Source organism: Salmo salar, chromosome ssa11 (genome assembly GCF_905237065.1).
Source record: "Salmo salar chromosome ssa11, Ssal_v3.1, whole genome shotgun sequence".
Lineage (NCBI taxonomy): Eukaryota > Metazoa > Chordata > Actinopteri > Salmoniformes > Salmonidae > Salmo > Salmo salar.
The window spans coordinates 23,543,960-23,570,197 of NC_059452.1; the positions used below are offsets into that span (position 1 = coordinate 23,543,960).

The 26,238-nt window shown below is 43.6% G+C and overlaps 3 protein-coding genes across 12 annotated transcripts; all 3 read right to left on the reverse strand.

The window, feature by feature from the left end:
- Positions 1 to 8,756: 8,756 nt before the first annotated feature.
- Positions 8,757 to 11,633, reverse strand: LOC106592769 (serine-rich adhesin for platelets). Of its 4 annotated transcripts, none has more exons than XM_045690360.1 (6): positions 10,907 to 11,633; positions 10,651 to 10,781; positions 9,981 to 10,167; positions 9,703 to 9,884; positions 9,518 to 9,604; positions 8,757 to 9,414 (listed from the first exon to the last, which is right to left on the reverse strand). In XM_045690360.1, the coding sequence occupies exons 1-6, from the start codon at positions 11,217 to 11,219 to the stop codon at positions 8,833 to 8,835; spliced, it is 1,482 nt and encodes a 493-aa protein (XP_045546316.1). In that variant the 5' UTR covers positions 11,220 to 11,633; the 3' UTR covers positions 8,757 to 8,832. The 4 variants fall into 4 exon arrangements, with proteins under 4 accessions (XP_045546316.1, XP_045546315.1, XP_045546314.1 ...); XM_045690359.1 differs by having other exon boundaries at positions 9,981 to 10,155; positions 10,651 to 10,799; positions 10,907 to 11,614; XM_045690358.1 differs by having other exon boundaries at positions 10,651 to 10,799; positions 10,907 to 11,592.
- Positions 11,634 to 12,946: 1,313 nt separating this feature from the next.
- Positions 12,947 to 15,663, reverse strand: LOC123725239 (uncharacterized). 4 transcript variants are annotated; one of them, XM_045690364.1, is made up of 5 exons: positions 14,945 to 15,606; positions 14,689 to 14,837; positions 14,019 to 14,205; positions 13,741 to 13,922; positions 12,947 to 13,436 (listed from the first exon to the last, which is right to left on the reverse strand). In XM_045690364.1, the coding sequence occupies exons 1-5, from the start codon at positions 15,255 to 15,257 to the stop codon at positions 13,416 to 13,418; spliced, it is 852 nt and encodes a 283-aa protein (XP_045546320.1). In that variant the 5' UTR covers positions 15,258 to 15,606; the 3' UTR covers positions 12,947 to 13,415. The 4 variants fall into 4 exon arrangements, with proteins under 4 accessions (XP_045546320.1, XP_045546321.1, XP_045546319.1 ...); XM_045690365.1 differs by lacking the exon at positions 12,947 to 13,436 and having other exon boundaries at positions 13,682 to 13,922; positions 14,689 to 14,819; positions 14,945 to 15,663; XM_045690363.1 differs by lacking the exon at positions 12,947 to 13,436 and having other exon boundaries at positions 13,684 to 13,922; positions 14,019 to 14,193; positions 14,945 to 15,622.
- A 4,887-nt stretch (positions 15,664 to 20,550) lies between these two features.
- On the reverse strand, positions 20,551 to 23,386 carry LOC106562303 (serine-rich adhesin for platelets). Of its 4 annotated transcripts, none has more exons than XM_045689201.1 (6): positions 22,725 to 23,386; positions 22,469 to 22,599; positions 21,799 to 21,985; positions 21,521 to 21,702; positions 21,336 to 21,422; positions 20,551 to 21,232 (listed from the first exon to the last, which is right to left on the reverse strand). In XM_045689201.1, the coding sequence occupies exons 1-6, from the start codon at positions 23,035 to 23,037 to the stop codon at positions 20,651 to 20,653; spliced, it is 1,482 nt and encodes a 493-aa protein (XP_045545157.1). In that variant the 5' UTR covers positions 23,038 to 23,386; the 3' UTR covers positions 20,551 to 20,650. The 4 variants fall into 4 exon arrangements, with proteins under 4 accessions (XP_045545157.1, XP_045545156.1, XP_045545155.1 ...); XM_045689200.1 differs by having other exon boundaries at positions 21,799 to 21,973; positions 22,469 to 22,617; positions 22,725 to 23,383; XM_045689199.1 differs by having other exon boundaries at positions 22,469 to 22,617; positions 22,725 to 23,381.
- Between the last annotated feature and the right edge of the window lie 2,852 nt (positions 23,387 to 26,238).

Genomic DNA, 26,238 nt, shown 5'->3' on the forward strand with positions numbered 1-26,238 from the left:
TAACGATGGATTATTTTGGACCAAACCAACATTTGTTATTGAAGTAGCAGTCCTGGGAGTGCATTCTGATGAAGACAACAAAAGGTAATCAAACTTTTATAATAGTAAATCTGATTTTGGTGAAGGCTAAACTTGCCGGGTGTCTAAATAGCTAGCCCGTGATGGCTGGGCTATGTACTTAGAATTTTGCAAAATGTGCTTTCACCAAAAAGCTATTTTAAAATCGGACATATCGAGTGCATAGAGGAGTTCTGTATCTATAATTCTTAAAATAATTGTTATGCTTTTTGTGAACGTTTATCGTGAGTAATTTAGTAAATTGTTAGTAAATTCCCCGGAAGTTTGCGGGGGGTATGCTAGTTCTGAACGTCACATGCTAATGTAAAAAGCTGTTTTTTGATATAAATATGAACTTGATTGAACAAAACATGCATGTATTGTATAACATAATGTCCTAGGTGTGTCATCTGATGAAGATCATCAAAGGTTAGTGCTGCATTTAGCTGTCTTCTGGGTTTTTGTGACATTATATGCTAGCTTGAAAAATGGGTGTCTGATTATTTCTGGCTGGGTAGTCTGCTGACATAATCTAATGTTTTGCTTTCGCTGTAAAGCCTTTTTGATATCGGACAGTGTGGTTAGATAAAGGAGAGTATTGTCTTTAAAATGCTGTGAAATAGTCATATGTTTGAAAAATTGAAGTTTTTGTATTTTTGAGGAATTTGTAATTCGCGCCACGCCTATCATTGGATATTGGAGCAGGTGTTCCGCTAGCGGAACGTCTAGATGTAAGAGGTTAATAATTTATGTCCCAATAGCTTCTTCTTGTTAGCGCGTTCCGAAGGCTACTCAAAATGTACAGTAGTGCGCGGGACTTCTCGTCACGAATGTGCAAAAAAAAAATATTTAAGTTCGTTCAAACATGTCAAACGTTGTATAACATAAATCTTTAGGGCCTTTTTCAACCAGAGCTTCAATAATATTCAAGGGGGACGATTGCATTGTCTTTTTAAACGTTTCCAAAGGGTATGGTAGCCAGGGTCATAATGATAATGGCCCTCCCCCTATGACCAAGTTCCACAGTCTCTCATTCGGTCAGTTTGTACCGTAGAAGACTCAAACCACTTTGTAAAGACTAGTGACATCTAGTGGAAGCCATAGGAAGTGCTCAATGAATCCTAACTCACGGTGTGTTTTATAGGTAAAGTGCTGAAGTTGAGTCCACAAATCAGATTTCCACTTCCTGTTAGGATCTGTCTCGGGGTTTTGACTGCCATATGAGTTCTGTTATACTCACAGACACCATTCAAACAGTTTTAGAAACTTTAGGGTGTTTTCTATCCACATCTACTAATTATATGCATATCCTAGCTTCTGAGTTTGAGTAGGAGGCCGTTTAAAATCGGCACGTATTTTTTTCAAAAATCGCTGTAGCGCCCCCTATCCTTGGCGTGCGTCAAGAGGTTAAAGGTGGTGGCATCCCTGCAGGCCAACTCCCGTCAACTCACATCCTCACGTAAGCTGCATCGATAGTGGTCGATGAGGGCCCTGTCATTCCATCCTGCTCCGGCGGCCAAGGTCCGGAACTCCAGCGTGAAATCCTGTGCACTCCTCGTCCCCTGCCTGAAATGGAAGAGTCGTTCACCCGTCACTCTACCTTCGGGCGGATGGTCAAAGACGGCCCGGAAACGGAAACGGCGGGTAAACTCCTCAAAGTGGTCCAACGCCGCATCCTCCTCTCCCCACACGGCATTTGCCCACTCCAGAGCTCTCCCCGAGAGGCATGAGACGAGGGCGGATACTCTCTCCCTTCCTGAGGGAGCTGGGTGAACAGTGGCCAGGTATAGGTCCAGTTGTAAAAGGAACCCCTGGCACTGTGCTGCCGTCCCATCATACTCCCTGGGAAGGGAGAGACGTATTCCACTGGAGCTGGATCCGGACGGGACGGGTAGAGATGACCCCGGTTGAGCTGGTTGAGGCGCTGGAGAGACTACCTGTCTCTCCCAGCGGCCCATGGTCTGGACAACGCGATCCATCATGGCACCGAGATGATGTAGCATAGCCGCGTGTTCCTGGACGTGTTCCTCGACTCCTCTGACCGGGGTACCTGCTCCTGCTGACTCCATGGTTGGTGTAGGATTCTGTTTGGAGTGTGCATCGGAGGCGAAGTCAGGTGCAGGAGAGCAGAGTGTAGTGAACAGGCGCACTTTTATTCCGGTCAAAATGACAGGAAAAAAATTACATAAAATGTGCCCAAAACACGGAACATAGACAAAAAGTAATGCGCGTAACAATATCCACAATATCAAAATACACATAACACAAACAATCCTATACAAAGACATGATGGGAACAGAGGAATAAATACATATGAATTGATTGGGGAATGAAAACCAGGTGTGCAGAGAACAAGACAAAACAAATGGATACATGAAAAATGGAGAGGCGATGGCTAGAAAGCCAGTGACATCGATGTCACGTCCTGACCAGTATAGGGGTTATTTGTTATTGTAGTTTGGTCAGGACGTGGCAGGGGGTATTTGGTTTATGTGGTTCGGGGTGTATGTATATGTAGAGGGGTGGTTGATTTATGTATTCCGGGGTTTTTGGGCACTGTTCTATGTTAGTGTATTTCTATGTTCTGTCTAGTCTAGTCTATTTCTATGTTTAGTTTATTGGGGTTGGACCTTCAATTGGAAGCAGCTGGTTATCGTTGCTTCTGATTGAGGGTCCTATAATTAGGAGTTTGTTTTCCTGTTTTTTTTGTGGGAGATTGTGCTGTGTATAGCTTTGTGCCTTACCGGCCTGTTATTCGTCATTGTGTTTTTTGGTGTACGTGTTTGTTTTGGTTTACCTTCTTTGTCTATTTAACAAAAGAAGATGAGTGCACATATTCCTGCTGCGTTTTGGTCCACTCTACCCTACGACAACCGTGACAGAATCTCCCACCAAACACGGACCAAGCAGTGGAGGAAGGAGCAACAGGTGGACTGTCGGGAGTTTTGGATTTGGGAGGAAATTCTGGCCAGAGAGGGTCCATGGAGGAAGTCTGGTGAGGACCGGGACCGCTACAGGGGAACACGGCTGGCTAGGAAGCCGGAGAGGCACCCCCAATAATTTTTGTTTCGGGGGGGCACACGGGTAGTTTGGCTAGGTCAGGCAGTAGACCTAAGCCAGCTCCCCGTGCTTATTATGGAGAATGTATGGAGTGGAGAGCGCCGAGGTATGCGGAAGTGCGCACGATCTCGCCCATGCGCACGCACAGTCCGGTGCGAGTTATCCCAGCCCCTCGCAAGTGCCGTGCTAGAGTGGGCATCCAGCCTGGTAGAAGGATGCCTGCGCAGCGCATCTGGCCACCAGTGCACCTCCTAGGCCCAGGCTACCCTACGCCGGCTCTACGCACGGCAACCATCAGGCCCCTGCACAGCCCAGTTCGCCCTGTGCCAGCACTTCGCTCGTGCAGGGCTACTAGTTCCATCCAGCGAGGACGGGTTGTGCTGGAGGTGCGATCGAGACCGCCAGTGCGCCTCCACGGCCTGGTATATCCAGTACCAGCACCACGCACCAGGCCTCCAGTGCGTCAGCCCAGTCCAATTCAGCCTGTTCCTGCTCCTCGCACTAGCCTTAAAGTGCGTGTCTCCAGTCTGGTAGCTCCACTACCAGCCCCACGCATTAGGCTTCCAGTGCGTCAGCCCAGTCCTATTCAGCCTGTTCCCGCTCCTCGCACTAGCCTTAACAAACGAGGATCAGATGTCGTCAACCTTCTTTTCAAAATGGTTGACAAAGTCATCCGCAGAGAGGGAGAAGGGGGGGGGAATCAGGAGGGAGGAGATGGTGGCAAAGAGCTTCCTAGGGTTAGAGACAGATGCTTGGAATTTAGAGTTGTAGAAAGTGGCTTTTGCAGCAGAAACAGAGGAAGTAAATGTGGAGAGGAGGGAGTGAAAAGATGCCAGGTCCGCAGGGAGGCTAGTTTTCCTCCATTTCCGCTCGGCTGCCCGGAGCCCAGTTCTGTGAGCTCACAATGAGTCGTCAAGCCACGGAGCAGGAGGGGAGGACCGAGCCGGCCGGGAAGGTAGGGAGGTTAAAGTCACCCAGAATTGTGAGGGGTGAGCAATCCTCAGGACAGGAACTTATCAAGGCGTCAAGCTCATTGATGAACTCTCCAAGGGAACCTGGAGGGCGATAAATGATAAGGATGTTAAGCTTGAATGGGCTAGTGACTGTGACAGCATGGAATTCAAAGGAGGAGATAGACAGATGGGTCAGGGGAGAAAGAGAGCATGTCCACTTGGGAGCGATGAGGATTCCAGTGCCACCACCCCGCTGACCAGATGCTCTCGGGGTATGCGAGAACACATGGTCAGAGGAGGAGAGAGCAGTAGGAGTAGCAGTGTTTTCTGTGGTAATCCATGTTTCCGTCAGCGCCAAGAAGTTGAGGGACTGGAGGGTAGCATAGGCTGAGATGCTTCTCTCTACCTCTCCCTCTCTCTGCCTGTACTCATATTCAACCTCTGCCTTCACCCTATTGCAGCAGTTTATTTTCTCATCATTTGCCTGCATCATGTTGCAAGGAGAGAGTGTTCTGAGCACAGGTCAATCACTCCACAATGAGAATGATTATACAGTTGATTATCCAGTGCCACATTCAACAGACTACTACTGTTGGCAATCAGAATACATGCTTGTTGAGGTCCAAGAGTCGACTCAGTGAATACATGCAGCCCAGTGGGCAAGAGTCATGGCAACAGGTCTATTCATACCTCCTCTATGTCTGCACTATTAAAACAGATCGCCGCCACATGTAGCGTAAGAGATAGCAAGCCTCCCTGGCTCAGAGCCTGTTAGTGTCAGCTTTTAAGTGCTGCGATTAGTGATAAAAGCTCACACAACATGATAGGCTAACACCTCTGTAGGCACCTGGATGGATCACAGTAGTTTATCCATTTCACTCAGACCACTAATGATATGTTTGCAGGTATGCACACACAAACACACACCACATGCACGCACACACACACACACACACACACACACACACACACACACACACACACACACACACACACACACACACACACACACACACACACACACACACACACACACACACACACACACACACACACACATATGCATTTGCAACCACGCATGCATGCCTAGGAATGCATGCACACACACATTACTGGAGACACAGACACACACACACTGTCCATCATGTCCTATGAGCAGGGCCAGCAAAAACAGCAGCTGACAGACAGTAATAGAGCCTGGCTGTCAAATCACATTTATTTATAAATCAAATCAAATGTATTTATAAAGCCCTTCTTACATCAGCTGATATCTCAAAGTGCTGTACAGAAACCCAGCCTAAAACCCCAAACAGCAAGCAATGCAGGTGTAGAAGCACAGTGGCTAGGAAGAACTCCCTAGAAAGGCCAGAACCTAGGAAGAAACCTAGAGAGGAACCAGGCTATGAGGGGTGGCCAGTCCTCTTCTGGCTGTGCCAGGTGGAGATTATAACAGAACATTGCCAAGATGTTCAAATGTTCATAGATGACCAGCAGGGTCAAATAATAATAATCACAGTGGTTGTCGAGGGTGTAACAGGTCAGCACCTCAGGAATAAATGTCAGTTGGCTTTCCATAGCCGATCATTCAGAGTATCTCTACCGCTCCTGCTGTCTCTAGAGAGTTGAAAACAGCAGGTCTGGGACAGGTATCACGTCCGGTGAACAGGTCAGGGTTCCATAGCCACAGAATTGGCAGAATTGTTGAAACTGGAGCAGCACCATGGCCATGTGGACAAGAGACAGCAAGGAGTCATCAGGCCAGGTAGTCCTGAGGCATGGTCCTGGGAAGAAAGAAAGAAAGAAAGAAAGAAAGAAAGAAAGAAAGAAAGAAAGAAAGAAAGAAAGAAAGAAAGAAAGAAAGAAAGAAAAAATTAGAGAGAGCATACTTAAATTCACACAGGACACCGAATAAGACAGGAGAAGTACTCCAGACATAACAGACTGAGTGGGTGTGAGCATGAGTGTGTGCTTTTGTGTGTGTAGATGTGTGTACGTGAATGTCTGTGTGTACGTGCATGTCTGTGTGTACACCTGGGTGAGAGACCCTTTGATCCCCTTATTGGGTAGATTAATATTTGAATTCATAGATGGACACATCCCACCATCCCTCCTACTGTGTCTCCTCTATATCCACCCATTCATCCCCCTCTCTCTTCTCTCCCTCCCCATTCTGAGAATAATATGTTCTGCATCTTTTCTAGATTAACAGTCATCAAAAACGTCATGTTTAATTACATACATGTACAGTATCTATGTTATGTTGATTTCATTCCATGTCTACTTTGTCAACAGTATGTTAATGTCAGGCTGATCTTTATTGTGGAGAGTGCACTCATGTACAACTAGGGGGATTCTCAGGTGAAGGACAGCTTGGCTGTAGCCCTAAACGATGTGCTGCTACTACTACTTCTCAGCTCATTATCCATGCATGTAGGTCACTGGAATATGCAGCTCTGGGGAGGCTGTACAGCTGGTGACCACAGGCATGACAGAGACAGAAAAGTGAAGTTTGTCCGATATCTTACCTGTGAGAATTCATAAAATACCTACATTCTCAAAGTGATTTTCTAACGGAGCATTTTTCACCTGGTATTTTAACCTGTTGGGTCTAGGGGGCAGCATTTGCATGTCTGGATAAAAAAAATGTACCCGATTTAATCTGGTTACTAATCCTACCCAGTAACTAGAATATGCATATACTTATTATATATGGATAGAAAACACTCTAAAGTTTCCAAAACTGTTTGAATGGTGTCTGTGAGTATAACAGAACTCATTTGGCAGGCAAAACCCTGAGACATTTTCTGACAGGAAGTGGATACCTGATGTGTTGTATTGACTTTAAACCTATCCCATTGAAAAACACAGGGGTTTAGGAATATTTTGGCACTTCCTATTGCTTCCACTAGATGTCACCAGCCTTTACAAAGTGTTTTGAGTCTTCTGGAGGGAGATCTGACCGAACAAGAGCCATGGAACGATGATGTCCCATTAGACACCTGGCGCGCGAGTTCATGTTGGGTACCCTCGTTCCAATACGTTATAAAAGAGTATGCATTCGTCCACCTTGAATATTATTCATGTTCTGGTTAAAAAAGGCCCTAATGATTTATGCTATACAACGTTTGACATGTTTGAACGAACGGAAATATATTTTTTCCCCTCGTTCATGACGAGAAGTCCGGCTGGCTTACATCATGTGCTAACGAGACGGAGATTTTTGGACATAAATGATGAGCTTTTTTGAACAAAACTACATTCGTTATGGACCTGTGATACCTGGAAGTGACATCTGATGAAGAGAATCAAAGGTAATGGATTATTTACATAGTATTTTCGATTTTAGATCTCCCCAACATGACGTCTAGTCTGTATCGCAACGCGTATTTTTCTGGGCGCAGTGCTCAGATTATTGCAAAGTGTGATTTCCCAGTAAGGTTATTTTTAAATCTGGCAAGTTGATTGCGTTCAAGAGATGTAAATCTATAATTCTTTAAATGACAATATAATATTTTACCAATGTTTTCTAATTTTAATTATTTAATTTGTGACGCTGACTTGACTGCCGGTTATTGGAGGGAAACGATTTCCTCAACATCAATGCCATAGTAAAACGCTGTTTTTGGATATAAATATGAACTTGATAGAACTAAAAATGCATGCATTGTCTAACATAATGTCCTAGGAGTGTCATCTGATGGAGATTGTAAAAGGTTAGTGCATCATTTTAGCTGGTTTTATGGTTTTGGTGACCCTGTCTTTGACTTGACAAAACATTACACACAACTCTTGTAAATGTACTGTCCTAACATACTCTAAATTTATGCTTTCGCCATAAAACCTTTTTGAAATCGTAAAACGTGGTTAGATTAAGGAGATGTTTATCTTTCAAATGGTGTAAAATAGTTGTATTTTTGAAAAATTTGAATTTTGACATTTATTTGGATTCAAATTTGCCGCTCTTGAAATGCACCTGCTGTTGATGGAGTGCACCACGGGTGGCACGCTAGCGTCCCACCTAGCCCCAAGAGGTTAACACTTAATTGAATAGTTTCAAAGCTCTCTATTTTGTCGACATTCAAGGCGATAAAACGACACATACAGTATGTGTGCTAATCAATTACTCTGATGACACCAATATATCCTCCCCTCCTGTAATATAGGCAAAGAGAATGATGTGCTGTAGTATGAGGATGTTCCCACCATCCTTATTTAGGTTGACTTACTTAACCAATCTCCCTGTAATCTGTTGGAAACCCACCAGTAACACAGCACCTTCAGGTGGCCCAGATATGTGGTGATAGGAGGACTATTTGATGCATTTGAAACAAAGGTAATTAGGCCCTGAGTTTGCGAGGTGTTATTAAAATGCTAAACAGTTTAAGGGCTGGATAACATGACAATATAAACCTCATCTGGATGTGGGAGGGAAGGACAGAGGGAGAAAATAGAACACATCTGATTTGTATTCGCTGCGGGTGAATGTTATTTCATACATTACAGAATGCAATATGCCTATGGATCATTATTGTCCAAATGAACTCTATGCTGATGTTTTCACTCTCCCCTACCTGTAGTGGTTTGCTTGTTCCCAAGGCAGTAATATTTATTATTTTTGGTGAATTCAAACAAATAGGCCTAATCTAAACATGCTGCGTCACATGTCAACAGTAGTGAGAATTTGCTGCATAAAAAATGTTTTATTAATTGATCATAGTATAGCTTTTGCTACATTGAAATGTTCATTAGGCCTATTGACTCTTCAGAGATGCAGAGGCAGCTCGGTCTCCACTGTCAACATGAAGTCATAAAGTGCTGCATGCTCCAGCAGCTTTGCATCCTCATTGGCATTATCAGTATCAGGGATAGCGGAGGCAGCCATATCCTTCAGCTCATTGTCATCTTCATACTCAGCGATGAGGTCTTTCAGGCTGATCTCACTGATGGATTTCTCCATAGAGGTGTCTGTTAGGGTGGAGATCAAATCTTTAGCAGAGTCATCCTTCACATCCTCATCAGTAGTGATCATGTCCTTAGTGCTGTCAGGTGTCAGGGCCATGTCAAGAGTGGAGGTCTGGGTAATGGAGTCTGACGTGTGAACATCTATCATGGTCTCCGATGAGACCGTGGAGATCTGGCTCTGAGAGGTGGCAGTGGTCTGTGAGTCTGTGTTCATATCTGTTGTCTGTGTTTCCATCTGTGCGTGTGTCGAAGTGTTGGTAGAGGATGACTTTCTCTCTGTCCTAGTTGCCATAGACGAGGTGGTCAGAGGGACTCCAGGTAGCTGCCACTCCAACAGGTGGATGGGCAGGTTCCTTGCCAGGGAAAACTGAGAGAGGGAGCTCTACACGGAGGAAAAGGGTGGTTAGGTTGAGGTCATAGGGGAAAGTGTCTAGATGTTTGAATCTTTGTCTGTCCGTATAGTAATTTAGGTTTCAGTAACTTACGTGGGCACGTGGTAGAGTCGGAGAGTCAGGTCTTATGTAAATTTCCTCCACAGGGGTCTTCACTTGCCGGGGTGTCCTTCGATTTTCCTGCATAACACAATTGTAACACCCAATGATGACACAGCATTATGGGAAAGATATTTTGCTCACAATAAAATATGATATAGCATGTTTGGTTGTCTCACAGAGTTAGGTCTTTGTCCCGAATTAGTTCCCTTGTCTGTTTCTGGTGTTGTACTTATGGGTTTGTGGTCTTGAGATGATTTCAACAGCTGAACTTCAGTCTGGTCTTTCTCCCTCCCCACCTTTCCCTTACTCTTGTCCTTTACCCTTTTGGTTGTAACATCACCTCCAGACAAGTCCGAGCCTGTGTAGATTAGACATTTTGATTTTGAAGACACTTTCTTCCAAGTGGAGCCAATCTCAATCTATATCTAATCAACAGACACCCCATAACACTCACCAGTATCAGATGCATTATCTTTGTCCTGGTCCTTTCTACTCTGTCTGTTCTGAGAGGGACGAGTCTTCCTCAGCTTGACTTTCCCACCACAGCAGAAGAGAGTGAACAGCTGCAGGGCCGCCACAGCTGGATGGGTGCTCTTCTTCTCTTTCTGCTGGGTCTCCTTTGCTTTCTCCTTGGGGGAGACCTCAGTGTCGCAATCAGTACATCAGTTAGAAATCTACTGATATTTCAAACTACAATATCAATGTTGAATATATGTAGCCAATGAGCTCTAGCTTGATTGGCAGCAAATATTATTTCCTAAGTGTGTTTCCATGTCATAATGTTACCCCATAATAACTAGGGTTAGTGCTGTCCGTGATCCTTGGGACGTCCCTACCCTAAACCCTAACATTAACCCCTACCTTAACCTTAACCCTTACCTTAAACATTTCAATTTCAACGTCAAAGGTCAGAGTTGGGACGTTCCATGGATTCCGTATAGACTTTTCCTAATAACTATTAGGGCCTACCCCATCCGAAGGGGCATTGTGACATTATCACATTTGTCAAGCCTTGTCAAAGGATTAAAATCAACACAATATGCTGTGTTTTCCTTATTGTGGTCATTATCAGCTGTCAAATGCATTGGTAAATCCTCATTAATAAGCACATTTTGATGTCTTACCGAGTTAGGTCTTTGTTTAATGTATTTTTCTTTTTCCGGTGTGGTTCTGCATTTGTGGTCCTGAGATTCAATGCAATGTTTCTCTCCCCCAACCTTTCCTTTACTCTTGTCCTTGATCCTTTTCACGTCACCTGCAGAGTAGTCCAAGCCTGTAAGTGAAACATTTCTAAGACATGTGACCTGTTTTTTTCCATGTGAAGCCTAAATAATTGTACTATGTAGCAGCACTAATCAATATACAACTCCTAACACTCACCAGTATCAGAGTCATTATTGTTGTTCGTCTCGTTTATCGTCGTTCCCTTTCTCCCCTCACCACTCTGGGAGGGATCAAAGGGTGTTTTCTTCACCTTGACGCAGCTCAGCAGTGTAAACAGCTGAAGAAAGGTCAGGGCTTGAGGGATCCTCTTCTCCTTGGGTTTATCTTTATGTTCCTGTGTCTCCTTTGGATTCTCCCTAGGGGATACCTCAGGGACAGGGTCACTTAGTCTCTGACCCATGTCACGACAAGGTTGTTGTAACAAGGTATTGTTGTAATCAATCAAATCAGTTATCGGTTGAGAGATCATTCAAATGTAGCTAATGCGCTCTACCTGAGCTTGTCTGACAGTTTTAATGTGGTCTTAGATTATGACATAAGTGTGTTTCCTTGGCAACATGTTACCTCATAATGTTCCCTTATAATAACTAGTGCTCCGTCCCTGGAAAAGGGGCATTGTGACATCATCGAGTTAGTTACCTATCCACATATCCACTCAGAACACTGAAACGGCCTATTTCTATAGACCAAGTCTGCCTGAAGGTCTGTATGTCTGTCTGTCTGTACAGATGTAGGATCTTAAGTTGATCACTCTTTTGTTTCTGAGATTTGTACTGCAGAACAAGAAATGCAAACTTGTATTGTATTACAAAAGGCTTTGTAAGTTTGTATTTTCCATTTTAAAATGTCAGACTTGATTTGCCTAAATAAACAATGTATCAAACCCTACAAAAAAATCTCCATTAATTATTATCCACATAATAATTCACATTTCCTGTTGCTGCAGAATTATTTTCCTGCTACAGCAAACTGGGTCAAATTAAGATCCTACAACTGTATGTCTGTCTCTGTTAGGAGTGTGTATCGGAGGCGAAGTCAGGTGCAGGAGAGCAGAGTGTAGTGAACAGGCGCACTTTTATTCCGGTCAAAATGACAGCACAAAAATAACATAAAATGTGCCCAAAACACGGAACATAGACAAAAAGTAATGCGCGTAACAATATCCTCAATATCAAAATACACGTAACACAAACAATCCTACACAAAGACATGATGGGAACAGAGGAATAAATACATATGAATTGATTGGGGAATGAAAACCAGGTGTGCAGAGAACAAGACAAAACAAATGGATACATGAAAAATGGAGCGGCGATGTCACGGTTTTCGTCGGTAATGGAGGACCAAAATGCAGCAGGTATGTGTAAGCTCATCTTGACGTTTATTAACTTCCCAAAATGAACACCAAAATAACAAAACAAGTGAACGAACGATATACAGACAGTCTGGCAAGGCACAAGGCTAAACACAGAACTAATATAGGACTTCCAATCAAAGGCAACACCACACAGCTGCCTTCAATTGGAAGTCCACCCCAATTAACTCTACACAGAAACACACTTACTAGACTACACATAGAAATACATAAACATAGACCATAAACCAAAAACCCGGAAATACTACATCAAACACCCTTTTACCAAAACACCACCCCGGACCACATAAAACAAATACCCTCAAATACGTCCTGACCAAACTCCAATAACAATTAACCCTTATACTGGCCAGGACGTGACAGGCGATGGCTAGAAAGCCGGGGACGTCGACCGCCGAACACCGCCCGAACAAGGAGAGGAGCCGACTTCGGCGGAAGTCGTGACAGTCTCTCTCTTTCCTTCTCTCTACCTCTCTCTCTCTCTGCCTGTACTCATATTCAACCTCTGCCTTCACCCTATTGCAGCAGTTTATTTTCTCATCATTTGCCTGCATCATGTTGCAAGGAGACAGTGGCTGAGCACAGGTCAATCACTCCACAAAGAGTATGATTAGACAGTTGATTATCAAGTGCCACATTCAACTGACTTGTCACGTCCTGACCTGAGAGAGCCTTTTTATGTCTCTATTTAGGTTTGGTCAGGGTGTGATTTGGGTGGGCATTCTATGTTCTATTTTCTATGTTTTGTATTTCTTTGTTTTGGCCGGGTATGGTTCTCAATCAGGGACAGCTGTCTATCGTTGTCTCTGATTGGGAACCATACTTAGGCAGCCCTTTTTCCCACCTGTCCTTGTGGGTAGTTAACTTTGTTTGTGGCACTTTGCCCTGTAAGCTTCACGGTCGTTTTGTATTGTTTATTGGTTTTGCTGGCGACATTCAATAAAAAGGAAAATGTACACTCACCATGCTGCACCTTGGTCTACTTCATCCGACAGTCGTGACAAGACTACTACAGTTGGCAATCAGAATACATGCTTGTTGTAGTCCAAGAGTCGACTCAGTGAATACATGCAGCCCAGTGGGTAAGAGTCATGGCAACATGTCTATTCATACCTCCTCTATGTCTGCACTATTAAAAGCAGATCGCTGCCACATTTAGCAAAAGAGATAGCAAGCCTCCCTGGTTCAGCGCCTGTTAGAGTCCGTTTTTAAGTGCTACATGTCAGCCTGATAATTACTCTGTGTGTCATCCGCTGAAGCGATTAGTGATAGTGGATGGATCACAGTAGTTTATCCATTTCGCTCAGACCACTAACGATAGATTTGCAGGTATCCACGCACAAACACACACAACATGCACATGCACACACACACACAGACAGACAGACAGACAGACAGACAGACAGACAGACAGACAGACAGACAGACACAAACAAACACACATATATTAATTTGCAACCACGCATGCATGCCTAGGAATGCATGCACACACATTTCTGAAGACACACACACACACTGTCCATCATGTCCTATGAGCAGGGCCAGCAAAAACAGCACATTACAGACCGTAAATTGCTCACAATAAAATATGATATAGCATGTTTGGTTGTCTCACAGAGTTAGGTCTTTGTCCCGAATTAGTTCCCTTGTCTGTTTCTGGTGTTGTACTTATGGGTTTGTGGTCTTGAGATGATTTCAACAGCTGAAATTCAGTCTGGTCTTTCTCCCTCCCCACCTTTCCCTTACTCTTGTCCTTTACCCTTTTGGTTGTAACATCACCTCCAGACAAGTCCGAGCCTGTGTAGATTAGACATTTTGATTTTGAAGACACTTTCTTCCAAGTGGAGCCAATCTCAATCTATATCTAATCAACAGACACCCCATAACACTCACCAGTATCAGATGCATTATCTTTGTCCTGGTCCTTTCTACTCTGTCTGTTCTGAGAGGGACGAGTCTTCCTCAGCTTGACTTTCCCACCACAGCAGAAGAGAGTGAACAGCTGCAGGGCCGCCACAGCTGGATGGGTGCTCTTCTTCTCTTTCTGCTGGGTCTCCTTTGCTTTCTCCTTGGGGGAGACCTCAGTGTCGCAATCAGTACATCAGTTAGAAATCTACTGATATTTCAAACTACAATATCAATGTTGAATATATGTAGCCAATGAGCTCTAGCTTGATTGGCAGCAAATATTATTTCCTAAGTGTGTTTCCATGTCATAATGTTACCCCATAATAACTAGGGTTAGTGCTGTCCGTGATCCTTGGGACGTCCCTACCCTAAACCCTAACATTAACCCCTACCTTAACCTTAACCCTTACCTTAAACATTTCAATTTCAACGTCAAAGGTCAGAGTTGGGACGTTCCATGGATTCCGTATAGACTTTTCCTAATAACTATTAGGGCCTACCCCATCCGAAGGGGCATTGTGACATTATCACATTTGTCAAGCCTTGTCAAAGGATTAAAATCAACACAATATGCTGTGTTTTCCTTATTGTGGTCATTATCAGCTGTCAAATGCATTGGTAAATCCTCATTAATAAGCACATTTTGATGTCTTACCGAGTTAGGTCTTTGTTTAATGTATTTTTCTTTTTCCGGTGTGGTTCTGCATTTGTGGTCCTGAGATTCAATGCAATGTTTCTCTCCCCCAACCTTTCCTTTACTCTTGTCCTTGATCCTTTTCACGTCACCTGCAGAGTAGTCCAAGCCTGTAAGTGAAACATTTCTAAGACATGTGACCTGTTTTTTTCCATGTGAAGCCTAAATAATTGTACTATGTAGCAGCACTAATCAATATACAACTCCTAACACTCACCAGTATCAGAGTCATTATTGTTGTTCGTCTCGTTTATCGTCGTTCCCTTTCTCCCCTCACCACTCTGGGAGGGATCAAAGGGTGTTTTCTTCACCTTGACGCAGCTCAGCAGTGTAAACAGCTGAAGAAAGGTCAGGGCTTGAGGGATCCTCTTCTCCTTGGGTTTATCTTTATGTTCCTGTGTCTCCTTTGGATTCTCCCTAGGGGATACCTCAGGGACAGGGTCACTTAGTCTCTGACCCATGTCACGACAAGGTTGTTGTAACAAGGTATTGTTGTAATCAATCAAATCAGTTATCGGTTGAGAGATCATTCAAATGTAGCTAATGCGCTCTACCTGAGCTTGTCTGACAGTTTTAATGTGGTCTTAGATTATGACATAAGTGTGTTTCCTTGGCAACATGTTACCTCATAATGTTCCCTTATAATAACTAGTGCTCCGTCCCTGGAAAAGGGGCATTGTGACATCATCGAGTTAGTTACCTATCCACATATCCACTCAGAACACTGAAACGGCCTATTTCTATAGACCAAGTCTGCCTGAAGGTCTGTATGTCTGTCTGTCTGTACAGATGTAGGATCTTAAGTTGATCACTCTTTTGTTTCTGAGATTTGTACTGCAGAACAAGAAATGCAAACTTGTATTGTATTACAAAAGGCTTTGTAAGTTTGTATTTTCCATTTTAAAATGTCAGACTTGATTTGCCTAAATAAACAATGTATCAAACCCTACAAAAAAATCTCCATTAATTATTATCCACATAATAATTCACATTTCCTGTTGCTGCAGAATTATTTTCCTGCTATAGCAAACTGGGTCAAATTAAGATCCTACAACTGTATGTCTGTCTCTGTTAGGAGTGTGTATCGGAGGCGAAGTCAGGTGCAGGAGAGCAGAGTGTAGTGAACAGGCGCACTTTTATTCCGGTCAAAATGACAGCACAAAAATAACATAAAATGTGCCCAAAACACGGAACATAGACAAAAAGTAATGCGCGTAACAATATCCACAATATCAAAATACACATAACACAAACAATCCTACACAAAGACATGATGGGAACAGAGGAATAAATACATATGAATTGATTGGGGAATGAAAACCAGGTGTGCAGAGAACAAGACAAAACAAATGGATACATGAAAAATGGAGCGGTGATGTCACGGTTTTCGTCGGTAATGGAGGACCAAAATGCAGCAGGTATGTGTAAGCTCATCTTGACGTTTATTAACTTCCCAAAATGAACACCAAAATAACAAAACAAGTGAACGAACGATATACAGACAGTCTGGCAAGGCACAAGGCTAAACACAGAACTAATATAGGACTTCCAATCAAAGGCAACACCACACAGCTGCCTTCAATTGGAAGTCCACCCCAATTAACTCTACATAGAAACACACTTACTAGACTACACATAGAAATACATAAACATAGACCATAAACCAAAAACCCGGAAATACTACATCAAACACCCTTTTACCAAAACACCACCCCGGACCACATAAAACAAATACCCTCAAATACGTCCTGACCAAACTCCAATAACAATTAACCCTTATACTGGCCAGGACGTGACAGGCGATGGCTAGAAAGCCGGGGACGTCGACCGCCGAACACCGCCCGAACAAGGAGAGGAGCCGACTTCGGCGGAAGTCGTGACAGTCTCTCTCTTTCCTTCTCTCTACCTCTCTCTCTCTCTGCCTGTACTCATATTCAACCTCTGCCTTCACCCTATTGCAGCAGTTTATTTTCTCATCATTTGCCTGCATCATGTTGCAAGGAGACAGTGGCTGAGCACAGGTCAATCACTCCACAAAGAGTATGATTAGACAGTTGATTATCAAGTGCCACATTCAACTGACTTGTCACGTCCTGACCTGAGAGAGCCTTTTTATGTCTCTATTTAGGTTTGGTCAGGGTGTGATTTGGGTGGGCATTCTATGTTCTATTTTCTATGTTTTGTATTTCTTTGTTTTGGCCGGGTATGGTTCTCAATCAGGGACAGCTGTCTATCGTTGTCTCTGATTGGGAACCATACTTAGGCAGCCCTTTTTCCCACCTGTCCTTGTGGGTAGTTAACTTTGTTTGTGGCACTTTGCCCTGTAAGCTTCACGGTCGTTTTGTATTGTTTATTGGTTTTGCTGGCGACATTCAATAAAAAGGAAAATGTACACTCACCATGCTGCACCTTGGTCTACTTCATCCGACAGTCGTGACAAGACTACTACAGTTGGCAATCAGAATACATGCTTGTTGTAGTCCAAGAGTCGACTAAGTGAATACATGCAGCCCAGTGGGTAAGAGTCATGGCAACATGTCTATTCATACCTCCTCTATGTCTGCACTATTAAAAGCAGATCGCTGCCACATGTAGCAAAAGAGATAGCAAGCCTCCCTGGTTCAGCGCCTGTTAGAGTCCGTTTTTAAGTGCTACATGTCAGCCTGATAATTACTCTGTGTGTCATCCGCTGAAGCGATTAGTGATAGTGGATGGATCACAGTAGTTTATCCATTTCGCTCAGACCACTAACGATAGATTTGCAGGTATCCACGCACAAACACACACAACATGCACATGCACACACACACACACACAGACAGACAGACAGACAGACAGACAGACAGACACACACAAACAAACACACATATATTAATTTGCAACCACGCATGCATGCCTAGGAATGCATGCACACACATTTCTGAAGACACACACACACACTGTCCATCATGTCCTATGAGCAGGGCCAGCAAAAACAGCACATTACAGACCGTAAATTGCTCACAATAAAATATGATATAGCATGTTTGGTTGTCTCACAGAGTTAGGTCTTTGTCCCGAATTAGTTCCCTTGTCTGTTTCTGGTGTTGTACTTATGGGTTTGTGGTCTTGAGATGATTTCAACAGCTGAACTTCAGTCTGGTCTTTCTCCCTTATTTATAAATCAAATCAAATTTATTTATAAAGCCCTTCTTACATCAGCTGATATCTCAAAGTGCTGTACAGAAACCCAGCCTAAAACCCCAAACAGCAAGTAATGCAGGTGTAAAAGCACGGTGGCTAGTAAAAACTCCCTAGAAAGGCCAGAACCTAGGAAGAAACCTACAGAGGAACCAGGCTATGAGGGGTGGCCAGTCCTCTTCTGGCTGTGCCGGGTGGAGTTTATAACAGAACATAGCCAAGGTGTTCAAATGTTCATAGATGACCAGCAGGGTCAAATAATAATAATCACAGTGGTTGTCAAGGGTGCTACAGGTCAGCACCTCAGGAGTAAATGTCAGTTGGCATTCAATAGCCGATCATTCAGAGTATCTCTACTGCTCCTGCTGTCTCTAGAGAGTTGAAAACAGCAGGTCTGGAACAGGTAGCACGTCCGGTGAACAGGTCAGGGTTCCATAGCCGCAGGCAGAAAAGTTGAATCTGGAGCAGCAGCACGGCCAGGTGGACAAGGGACAGCAAGGAGTCATCAGGCCAAGTAGTCCTGAGGCGTGGTCCTAGGGCTCAGGTCCTCCGAGAGAGAAAGAAAGAATGAAAGAGAGAGAGAGAGAAAGAAAGAGAGAAAGAGAGAATTAGAGAGAGCATACTTAAATTCACACAGGACACCGGATAAGACAGGAGAAATACTCCAGATATAACAGACTGTCCCTGGCCCACCGAAACACATAAACTACTGCAGCATAAATACTGGAGGCTGAGACAGGAGGGGTCGGGAGACACTGTGGCCCCATCCGACGAATCGCCCGGACAGGGCCAAACAGGCAGGATATAACCCCACCCACTTTCAATGTGTTGTCAGTAGTATCCCCCTGTGGATAGACTGGTCAGTTAAAGCCATGATGGGCCAGGTCAATGGATACTCGTAGCTCAGGATCTAGAATAGCACCTGGCATAGATAGCCTACCGAAGTGTGAAAAGAGTGTGGATCTCTATTAATGGTCCTCACTGTAGTAATATGTATCTAACTGTGCAGTCATATGAAAAGTACTTGGATTAAAATGATGATGTAATCTTTTGATTCACAGACTTGTTGGAGACCTCATCAATGTTACTGTCTCTAGTGGAATGAAATGCCTTTTCTCAATTTATTTTACCTTTATTTAACTAGGCAAGTCAGTTAAAAAGAAATTCTTATTATCAATGACAGCCTAGGAACAGTGGGTAAACTGCGTTGTTCAGGGGCAGAACCACAGATTTGTACCTTGTCAGCTTGGGGATTCGATCTTGCATCATTTCGGTTACTAGTCCAACGCTCTAACAACTAGGCTACCCTGCCGCCTCAATGTCCATGTAACTAGATCACTGTGATGCCCTGACCACTTCATGTGGATAGAGGAGTGGGTGTGAGCGTGTGTGTGTGCTTTTGTGTGTGTACGTGCATGTCTGTGCTGTACGTGCATGTCTGTGTGTACACCTGGGTGAGAGACCCTTTGATCCCCTTATTGGGTAGATTAATATTTGAATTCATAGATGGACACATCCCACCATCCCTCCTACTGTGTCTCCTCTATATCCACCCATTCATCCCCCTCTCTCTTCTCTCCCTCCCCATTCTGAGAATAATATGTTCTGCATCTTTTCTAGATTAACAGTCATCAAAAACGTCATGTTTAATTACATACATGTACAGTATCTATGTTATGTTGATTTCATTCCATGTCTACTTTGTCAACAGTATGTTGATGTCAGGCTGATCTTTATTGTGGAGAGTGCACTCATGTACAACTAGGGGGATTCTCAGGTGAAGGACAGCTTGGCTGTAGCCCTAAACGATGTGCTGCTACTACTACTTCTCAGCTCATTATCCATGCATGTAGGCCACTGGAATATGCAGCTCTGGGGAGGCTGTACAGCTGGTGACCACAGGCATGACAGAGACAGAAAAGTAAAGTTTGACCGAAATCTTACCTGTGAGATTTCATAAAATACCTAAATTCTCAAAGTGATTTTCTAACGGAGCATTTTTCACCTGGTATTTTAACACTTAATTGAATAGTTTCAAAGCTCTCTATTTTGTCGACATTCAAGGTGATAAAACGACACATACAGTATGTGTGCTAATCAATTACTCTGATGACACCAATATATCCTCCCCTCCTGTAATATAGGCAAAGAGAATGATGTGCTGTAGTATGAGGATGTTCCCACCATCCTTATTTAGGTTGACTTACTTAACCAATCTCCCTGTAATCTGTTGGAAACCCACCAGTAACACAGCACCTTCAGGTGGCCCAGATATGTGGTGATAGGAGGACTATTTGATGCATTTGAAACAAAGGTAATTAGGCCCTGAGTTTGCGAGGTGTTATTAAAATGCTAAACAGTTTAAGGGCTGGATAACATGACAATATAAACCTCATCTGGATGTGGGAGGGAAGGACAGAGGGAGAAAATAGAACACATCTGATTTGTATTCGCTGCGGGTGAATGTTATTTCATACATTACAGAATGCAATATGCCTATGGATCACTATTGTCCAAATGAACTCTATGCTGATGTATTCACTCTCCCCTACCTGTAGTGGTTTGCTTGTTCCCAAGGCAGTAATATTTATTATTTTTGGTGAATTCAAACAAATAGGCCTAATCTAAACATGCTGCGTCACATGTCAACAGTAGTGAGAATTTGCTGCATAAAAAATGTTTTATTAATTGATCATAGTATAGCTTTTGCTACATTGAAATGTTCATTAGGCCTATTGACTCTTCAGAGATGCAGAGGCAGCTCGGTCTCCACTGTCAACATGAAGTCATAAAGTGCTGCATGCTCCAGCAGCTTTGCATCCTCATTGGCATTATCAGTATCAGGGATAGCGGAGGCAGCCATATCCTTCAGCTCATTGTCATCTTCATACTCAGCGATGAGGTCTTTCAGGCTGATCTCACTGATGGATTTCTCCATAGAGGTGTCTGTTAGGGTGGAGATCAAATCTTTAGCAGAGTCATCCTTCACATCCTCATCAGTAGTGATCATGTCCTTAGTGCTGTCAGGTGTCAGGGCCATGTCAAGAGTGGAGGTCTGGGTAATGGAGTCTGACGTGTGAACATCTATCATGGTCTCCGATGAGACCGTGGAGATCTGGCTCTGAGAGGTGGCAGTGGTCTGTGAGTCTGTGTTCATATCTGTTGTCTGTGTTTCCATCTGTGCGTGTGTCGAAGTGTTGGTAGAGGATGGCTTTCTCTCTGTCCTAGTTGCCATAGACGAGGTGGTCAGAGGGACTCCAGGTAGCTGCCACTCCAACAGGTGGATGGGCAGGTTCCTTGCCAGGGAAAACTGAGAGAGGGAGCTCTACACGGAGGAAAAGGGTGGTTAGGTTGAGGTCATAGGGGAAAGTGTCTAGATGTTTGAATCTTTGTCTGTCCGTATAGTAATTTAGGTTTCAGTAACTTACGTGGGCACGTGGTAGAGTCGGAGAGTCAGGTCTTATGTAAATTTCCTCCACAGGGGTCTTCACTTGCCGGGGTGTCCTTCGATTTTCCTGCATAACACAATTGTAACACCCAATGATGACACAGCATTATGGGAAAGATATTTTGCTCACAATAAAATATGATATAGCATGTTTGGTTGTCTCACAGAGTTAGGTCTTTGTCCCGAATTAGTTCCCTTGTCTGTTTCTGGTGTTGTACTTATGGGTTTGTGGTCTTGAGATGATTTCAACAGCTGAACTTCAGTCTGGTCTTTCTCCCTCCCCACCTTTCCCTTACTCTTGTCCTTTACCCTTTTGGTTGTAACATCACCTCCAGACAAGTCCGAGCCTGTGTAGATTAGACATTTTGATTTTGAAGACACTTTCTTCCAAGTGGAGCCAATCTCAATCTATATCTAATCAACAGACACCCCATAACACTCACCAGTATCAGATGCATTATCTTTGTCCTGGTCCTTTCTACTCTGTCTGTTCTGAGAGGGACGAGTCTTCCTCAGCTTGACTTTCCCACCACAGCAGAAGAGAGTGAACAGCTGCAGGGCCGCCACAGCTGGATGGGTGCTCTTCTTCTCTTTCTGCTGGGTCTCCTTTGCTTTCTCCTTGGGGGAGACCTCAGTGTCGCAATCAGTACATCAGTTAGAAATCTACTGATATTTCAAACTACAATATCAATGTTGAATATATGTAGCCAATGAGCTCTAGCTTGATTGGCAGCAAATATTATTTCCTAAGTGTGTTTCCATGTCATAATGTTACCCCATAATAACTAGGGTTAGTGCTGTCCGTGATCCTTGGGACGTCCCTACCCTAAACCCTAACATTAACCCCTACCTTAACCTTAACCCTTACCTTAAACATTTCAATTTCAACGTCAAAGGTCAGAGTTGGGACGTTCCATGGATTCCGTATAGACTTTTCCTAATAACTATTAGGGCCTACCCCATCCGAAGGGGCATTGTGACATTATCACATTTGTCAAGCCTTGTCAAAGGATTAAAATCAACACAATATGCTGTGTTTTCCTTATTGTGGTCATTATCAGCTGTCAAATGCATTGGTAAATCCTCATTAATAAGCACATTTTGATGTCTTACCGAGTTAGGTCTTTGTTTAATGTATTTTTCTTTTTCCGGTGTGGTTCTGCATTTGTGGTCCTGAGATTCAATGCAATGTTTCTCTCCCCCAACCTTTCCTTTACTCTTGTCCTTGATCCTTTTCACGTCACCTGCAGAGTAGTCCAAGCCTGTAAGTGAAACATTTCTAAGACATGTGACCTGTTTTTTTCCATGTGAAGCCTAAATAATTGTACTATGTAGCAGCACTAATCAATATACAACTCCTAACACTCACCAGTATCAGAGTCATTATTGTTGTTCGTCTCGTTTATCGTCGTTCCCTTTCTCCCCTCACCACTCTGGGAGGGATCAAAGGGTGTTTTCTTCACCTTGACGCAGCTCAGCAGTGTAAACAGCTGAAGAAAGGTCAGGGCTTGAGGGATCCTCTTCTCCTTGGGTTTATCTTTATGTTCCTGTGTCTCCTTTGGATTCTCCCTAGGGGATACCTCAGGGACAGGGTCACTTAGTCTCTGACCCATGTCACGACAAGGTTGTTGTAACAAGGTATTGTTGTAATCAATCAAATCAGTTATCGGTTGAGAGATCATTCAAATGTAGCTAATGCGCTCTACCTGAGCTTGTCTGACAGTTTTAATGTGGTCTTAGATTATGACATAAGTGTGTTTCCTTGGCAACATGTTACCTCATAATGTTCCCTTATAATAACTAGTGCTCCGTCCCTGGAAAAGGGGCATTGTGACATCATCGAGTTAGTTACCTATCCACATATCCACTCAGAACACTGAAACGGCCTATTTCTATAGACCAAGTCTGCCTGAAGGTCTGTATGTCTGTCTGTCTGTACAGATGTAGGATCTTAAGTTGATCACTCTTTTGTTTCTGAGATTTGTACTGCAGAACAAGAAATGCAAACTTGTATTGTATTACAAAAGGCTTTGTAAGTTTGTATTTTCCATTTTAAAATGTCAGACTTGATTTGCCTAAATAAACAATGTATCAAACCCTACAAAAAATCTCCATTAATTATTATCCACATAATAATTCACATTTCCTGTTGCTGCAGAATTATTTTCCTGCTATAGCAAACTGGGTCAAATTAAGATCCTACAACTGTATGTCTGTCTCTGTTAGGAGTGTGTATCGGAGGCGAAGTCAGGTGCAGGAGAGCAGAGTGTAGTGAACAGGCGCACTTTTATTCCGGTCAAAATGACAGCACAAAAATAACATAAAATGTGCCCAAAACACGGAACATAGACAAAAAGTAATGCGCGTAACAATATCCACAATATCAAAATACACATAACACAAACAATCCTACACAAAGACATGATGGGAACAGAGGAATAAATACATATGAATTGATTGGGGAATGAAAACCAGGTGTGCAGAGAACAAGACAAAACAAATGGATACATGAAAAATGGAGCGGCGATGTCACGGTTTTTGTCGGTAATGGAGGACCAAAATGCAGCAGGTATGTGTAAGCTCATCTTGACGTTTATTAACTTCCCAAAATGAACACCAAAATAACAAAACAAGTGAACGAACGATATACAGACAGTCTGGCAAGGCACAAGGCTAAACACAGAACTAATATAGGACTTCCAATCAAAGGCAACACCACACAGCTGCCTTCAATTGGAAGTCCACCCCAATTAACTCTACATAGAAACACACTTACTAGACTACACATAGAAATACATAAACATAGACCATAAACCAAAAACCCGGAAATACTACATCAAACACCCTTTTACCAAAACACCACCCCGGACCACATAAAACAAATACCCTCAAATACGTCCTGACCAAACTCCAATAACAATTAACCCTTATACTGGCCAGGACGTGACAGGCGATGGCTAGAAAGCCGGGGACGTCGACCGCCGAACACCGCCCGAACAAGGAGAGGAGCCGACTTCGGCGGAAGTCGTGACAGTCTCTCTCTTTCCTTCTCTCTACCTCTCTCTCTCTCTGCCTGTACTCATATTCAACCTCTGCCTTCACCCTATTGCAGCAGTTTATTTTCTCATCATTTGCCTGCATCATGTTGCAAGGAGACAGTGGCTGAGCACAGGTCAATCACTCCACAAAGAGTATGATTAGACAGTTGATTATCAAGTGCCACATTCAACTGACTTGTCACGTCCTGACCAGAGAGAGCCTTTTTATGTCTCTATTTAGGTTTGGTCAGGGTGTGATTTGGGTGGGCATTCTATGTTCTATTTTCTATGTTTTGTATTTCTTTGTTTTGGCCGGGTATGGTTCTCAATCAGGGACAGCTGTCTATCGTTGTCTCTGATTGGGAACCATACTTAGGCAGCCCTTTTTCCCACCTGTCCTTGTGGGTAGCTTTGTTTGTGGCACTTTGCCCTGTAAGCTTCACGGTCGTTTTGTGTTGTTTATTGGTTTTGCTGGCGACATTCAATAAAAAGGAAAATGTACACTCACCATGCTGCACCTTGGTCTACTTCATCCGACAGTCGTGACAAGACTACTACAGTTGGCAATCAGAATACATGCTTGTTGTAGTCCAAGAGTCGACTCAGTGAATACATGCAGCCCAGTGGGTAAGAGTCATGGCAACATGTCTATTCATACCTCCTCTATGTCTGCACTATTAAAAGCAGATCGCTGCCACATGTAGCAAAAGAGATAGCAAGCCTCCCTGGTTCAGCGCCTGTTAGAGTCCGTTTTTAAGTGCTACATGTCAGCCTGATAATTACTCTGTGTGTCATCCGCTGAAGCGATTAGTGATAGTGGATGGATCACAGTAGTTTATCCATTTCGCTCAGACCACTAACGATAGATTTGCAGGTATGCACGCACAAACACACACAACATGCACATGCACACACACACACGACAGACAGACAGACAGACAGACAGACAGACAGACAGACAGACAGACAGACAGACAGACAGACAGACAGACAGACAGACAGACAGACAGACAGACAGACAGACAGACAGACAGACACACACAAACAAACAAACAAACACACATATATTAATTTGCAACCACGCATGCATGCCTAGGAATGCATGCACACACATTTCTGAAGACACACACACACACACTGTCCATCATGTCCTATGAGCAGGGCCAGCAAAAACAGCACATTACAGACCGTAAATTGCTCACAATAAAATATGATATAGCATGTTTGGTTGTCTCACAGAGTTAGGTCTTTGTCCCGAATTAGTTCCCTTGTCTGTTTCTGGTGTTGTACTTATGGGTTTGTGGTCTTGAGATGATTTCAACAGCTGAACTTCAGTCTGGTCTTTCTCCCTTATTTATAAATCAAATCAAATTTATTTATAAAGCCCTTCTTACATCAGCTGATATCTCAAAGTGCTGTACAGAAACCCAGCCTAAAACCCCAAACAGCAAGTAATGCAGGTGTACGGTGGCTAGGAAAAACTCCCTAGAAAGGCCAGAACCTAGGAAGAAACCTACAGAGGAACCAGGCTATGAGGGGTGGCCAGTCCTCTTCTGGCTGTGCCGGGTGGAGGTTATAACAGAACATAGCCAAGGTGTTCAAATGTTCATAGATGACCAGCAGGGTCAAATAATAATAATCACAGTGGTTGTCAAGGGTGCTACAGGTCAGCACCTCAGGAGTAAATGTCAGTTGGCATTCAATAGCCGATCATTCAGAGTATCTCTACTGCTCCTGCTGTCTCTAGAGAGTTGAAAACAGCAGGTCTGGAACAGGTAGCACGTCCGGTGAACAGGTCAGGGTTCCATAGCCGCAGGCAGAAAAGTTGAATCTGGAGCAGCAGCA

What these genes read in the sequence shown, in the direction of transcription:
- LOC106592769 (XM_045690358.1), bottom strand. Translation starts at nt 11,219, where the DNA reads ATGATCTCTCAACCGATAACTGATTTGATTGATTACAACAATACCTTG. An exon ending in TTAAACAAAGACCTAACTCG is followed by an intron (nt 10,168 to 10,650) that starts GTAAGACATCAA and finishes TGCGACACTGAG; the next exon opens with GTCTCCCCCAAGGAGAAAGC. An exon ending in CGACTCTACCACGTGCCCAC is followed by an intron (nt 9,415 to 9,517) that starts GTAAGTTACTGA and finishes TCCTCCGTGTAG; the next exon opens with AGCTCCCTCTCTCAGTTTTC.
- LOC123725239 (XM_045690362.1), bottom strand. Translation starts at nt 15,257, where the DNA reads ATGATCTCTCAACCGATAACTGATTTGATTGATTACAACAATACCTTG. An exon ending in CAATAATGACTCTGATACTG is followed by an intron (nt 14,838 to 14,944) that starts GTGAGTGTTAGG and finishes TTTCACTTACAG; the next exon opens with GCTTGGACTACTCTGCAGGT. An exon ending in AGATAATGCATCTGATACTG is followed by an intron (nt 13,923 to 14,018) that starts GTGAGTGTTATG and finishes TAATCTACACAG; the next exon opens with GCTCGGACTTGTCTGGAGGT.
- LOC106562303 (XM_045689199.1), bottom strand. Translation starts at nt 23,037, where the DNA reads ATGATCTCTCAACCGATAACTGATTTGATTGATTACAACAATACCTTG. An exon ending in CGGGACAAAGACCTAACTCT is followed by an intron (nt 21,423 to 21,520) that starts GTGAGACAACCA and finishes TGTGTTATGCAG; the next exon opens with GAAAATCGAAGGACACCCCG. An exon ending in CGACTCTACCACGTGCCCAC is followed by an intron (nt 21,233 to 21,335) that starts GTAAGTTACTGA and finishes TCCTCCGTGTAG; the next exon opens with AGCTCCCTCTCTCAGTTTTC.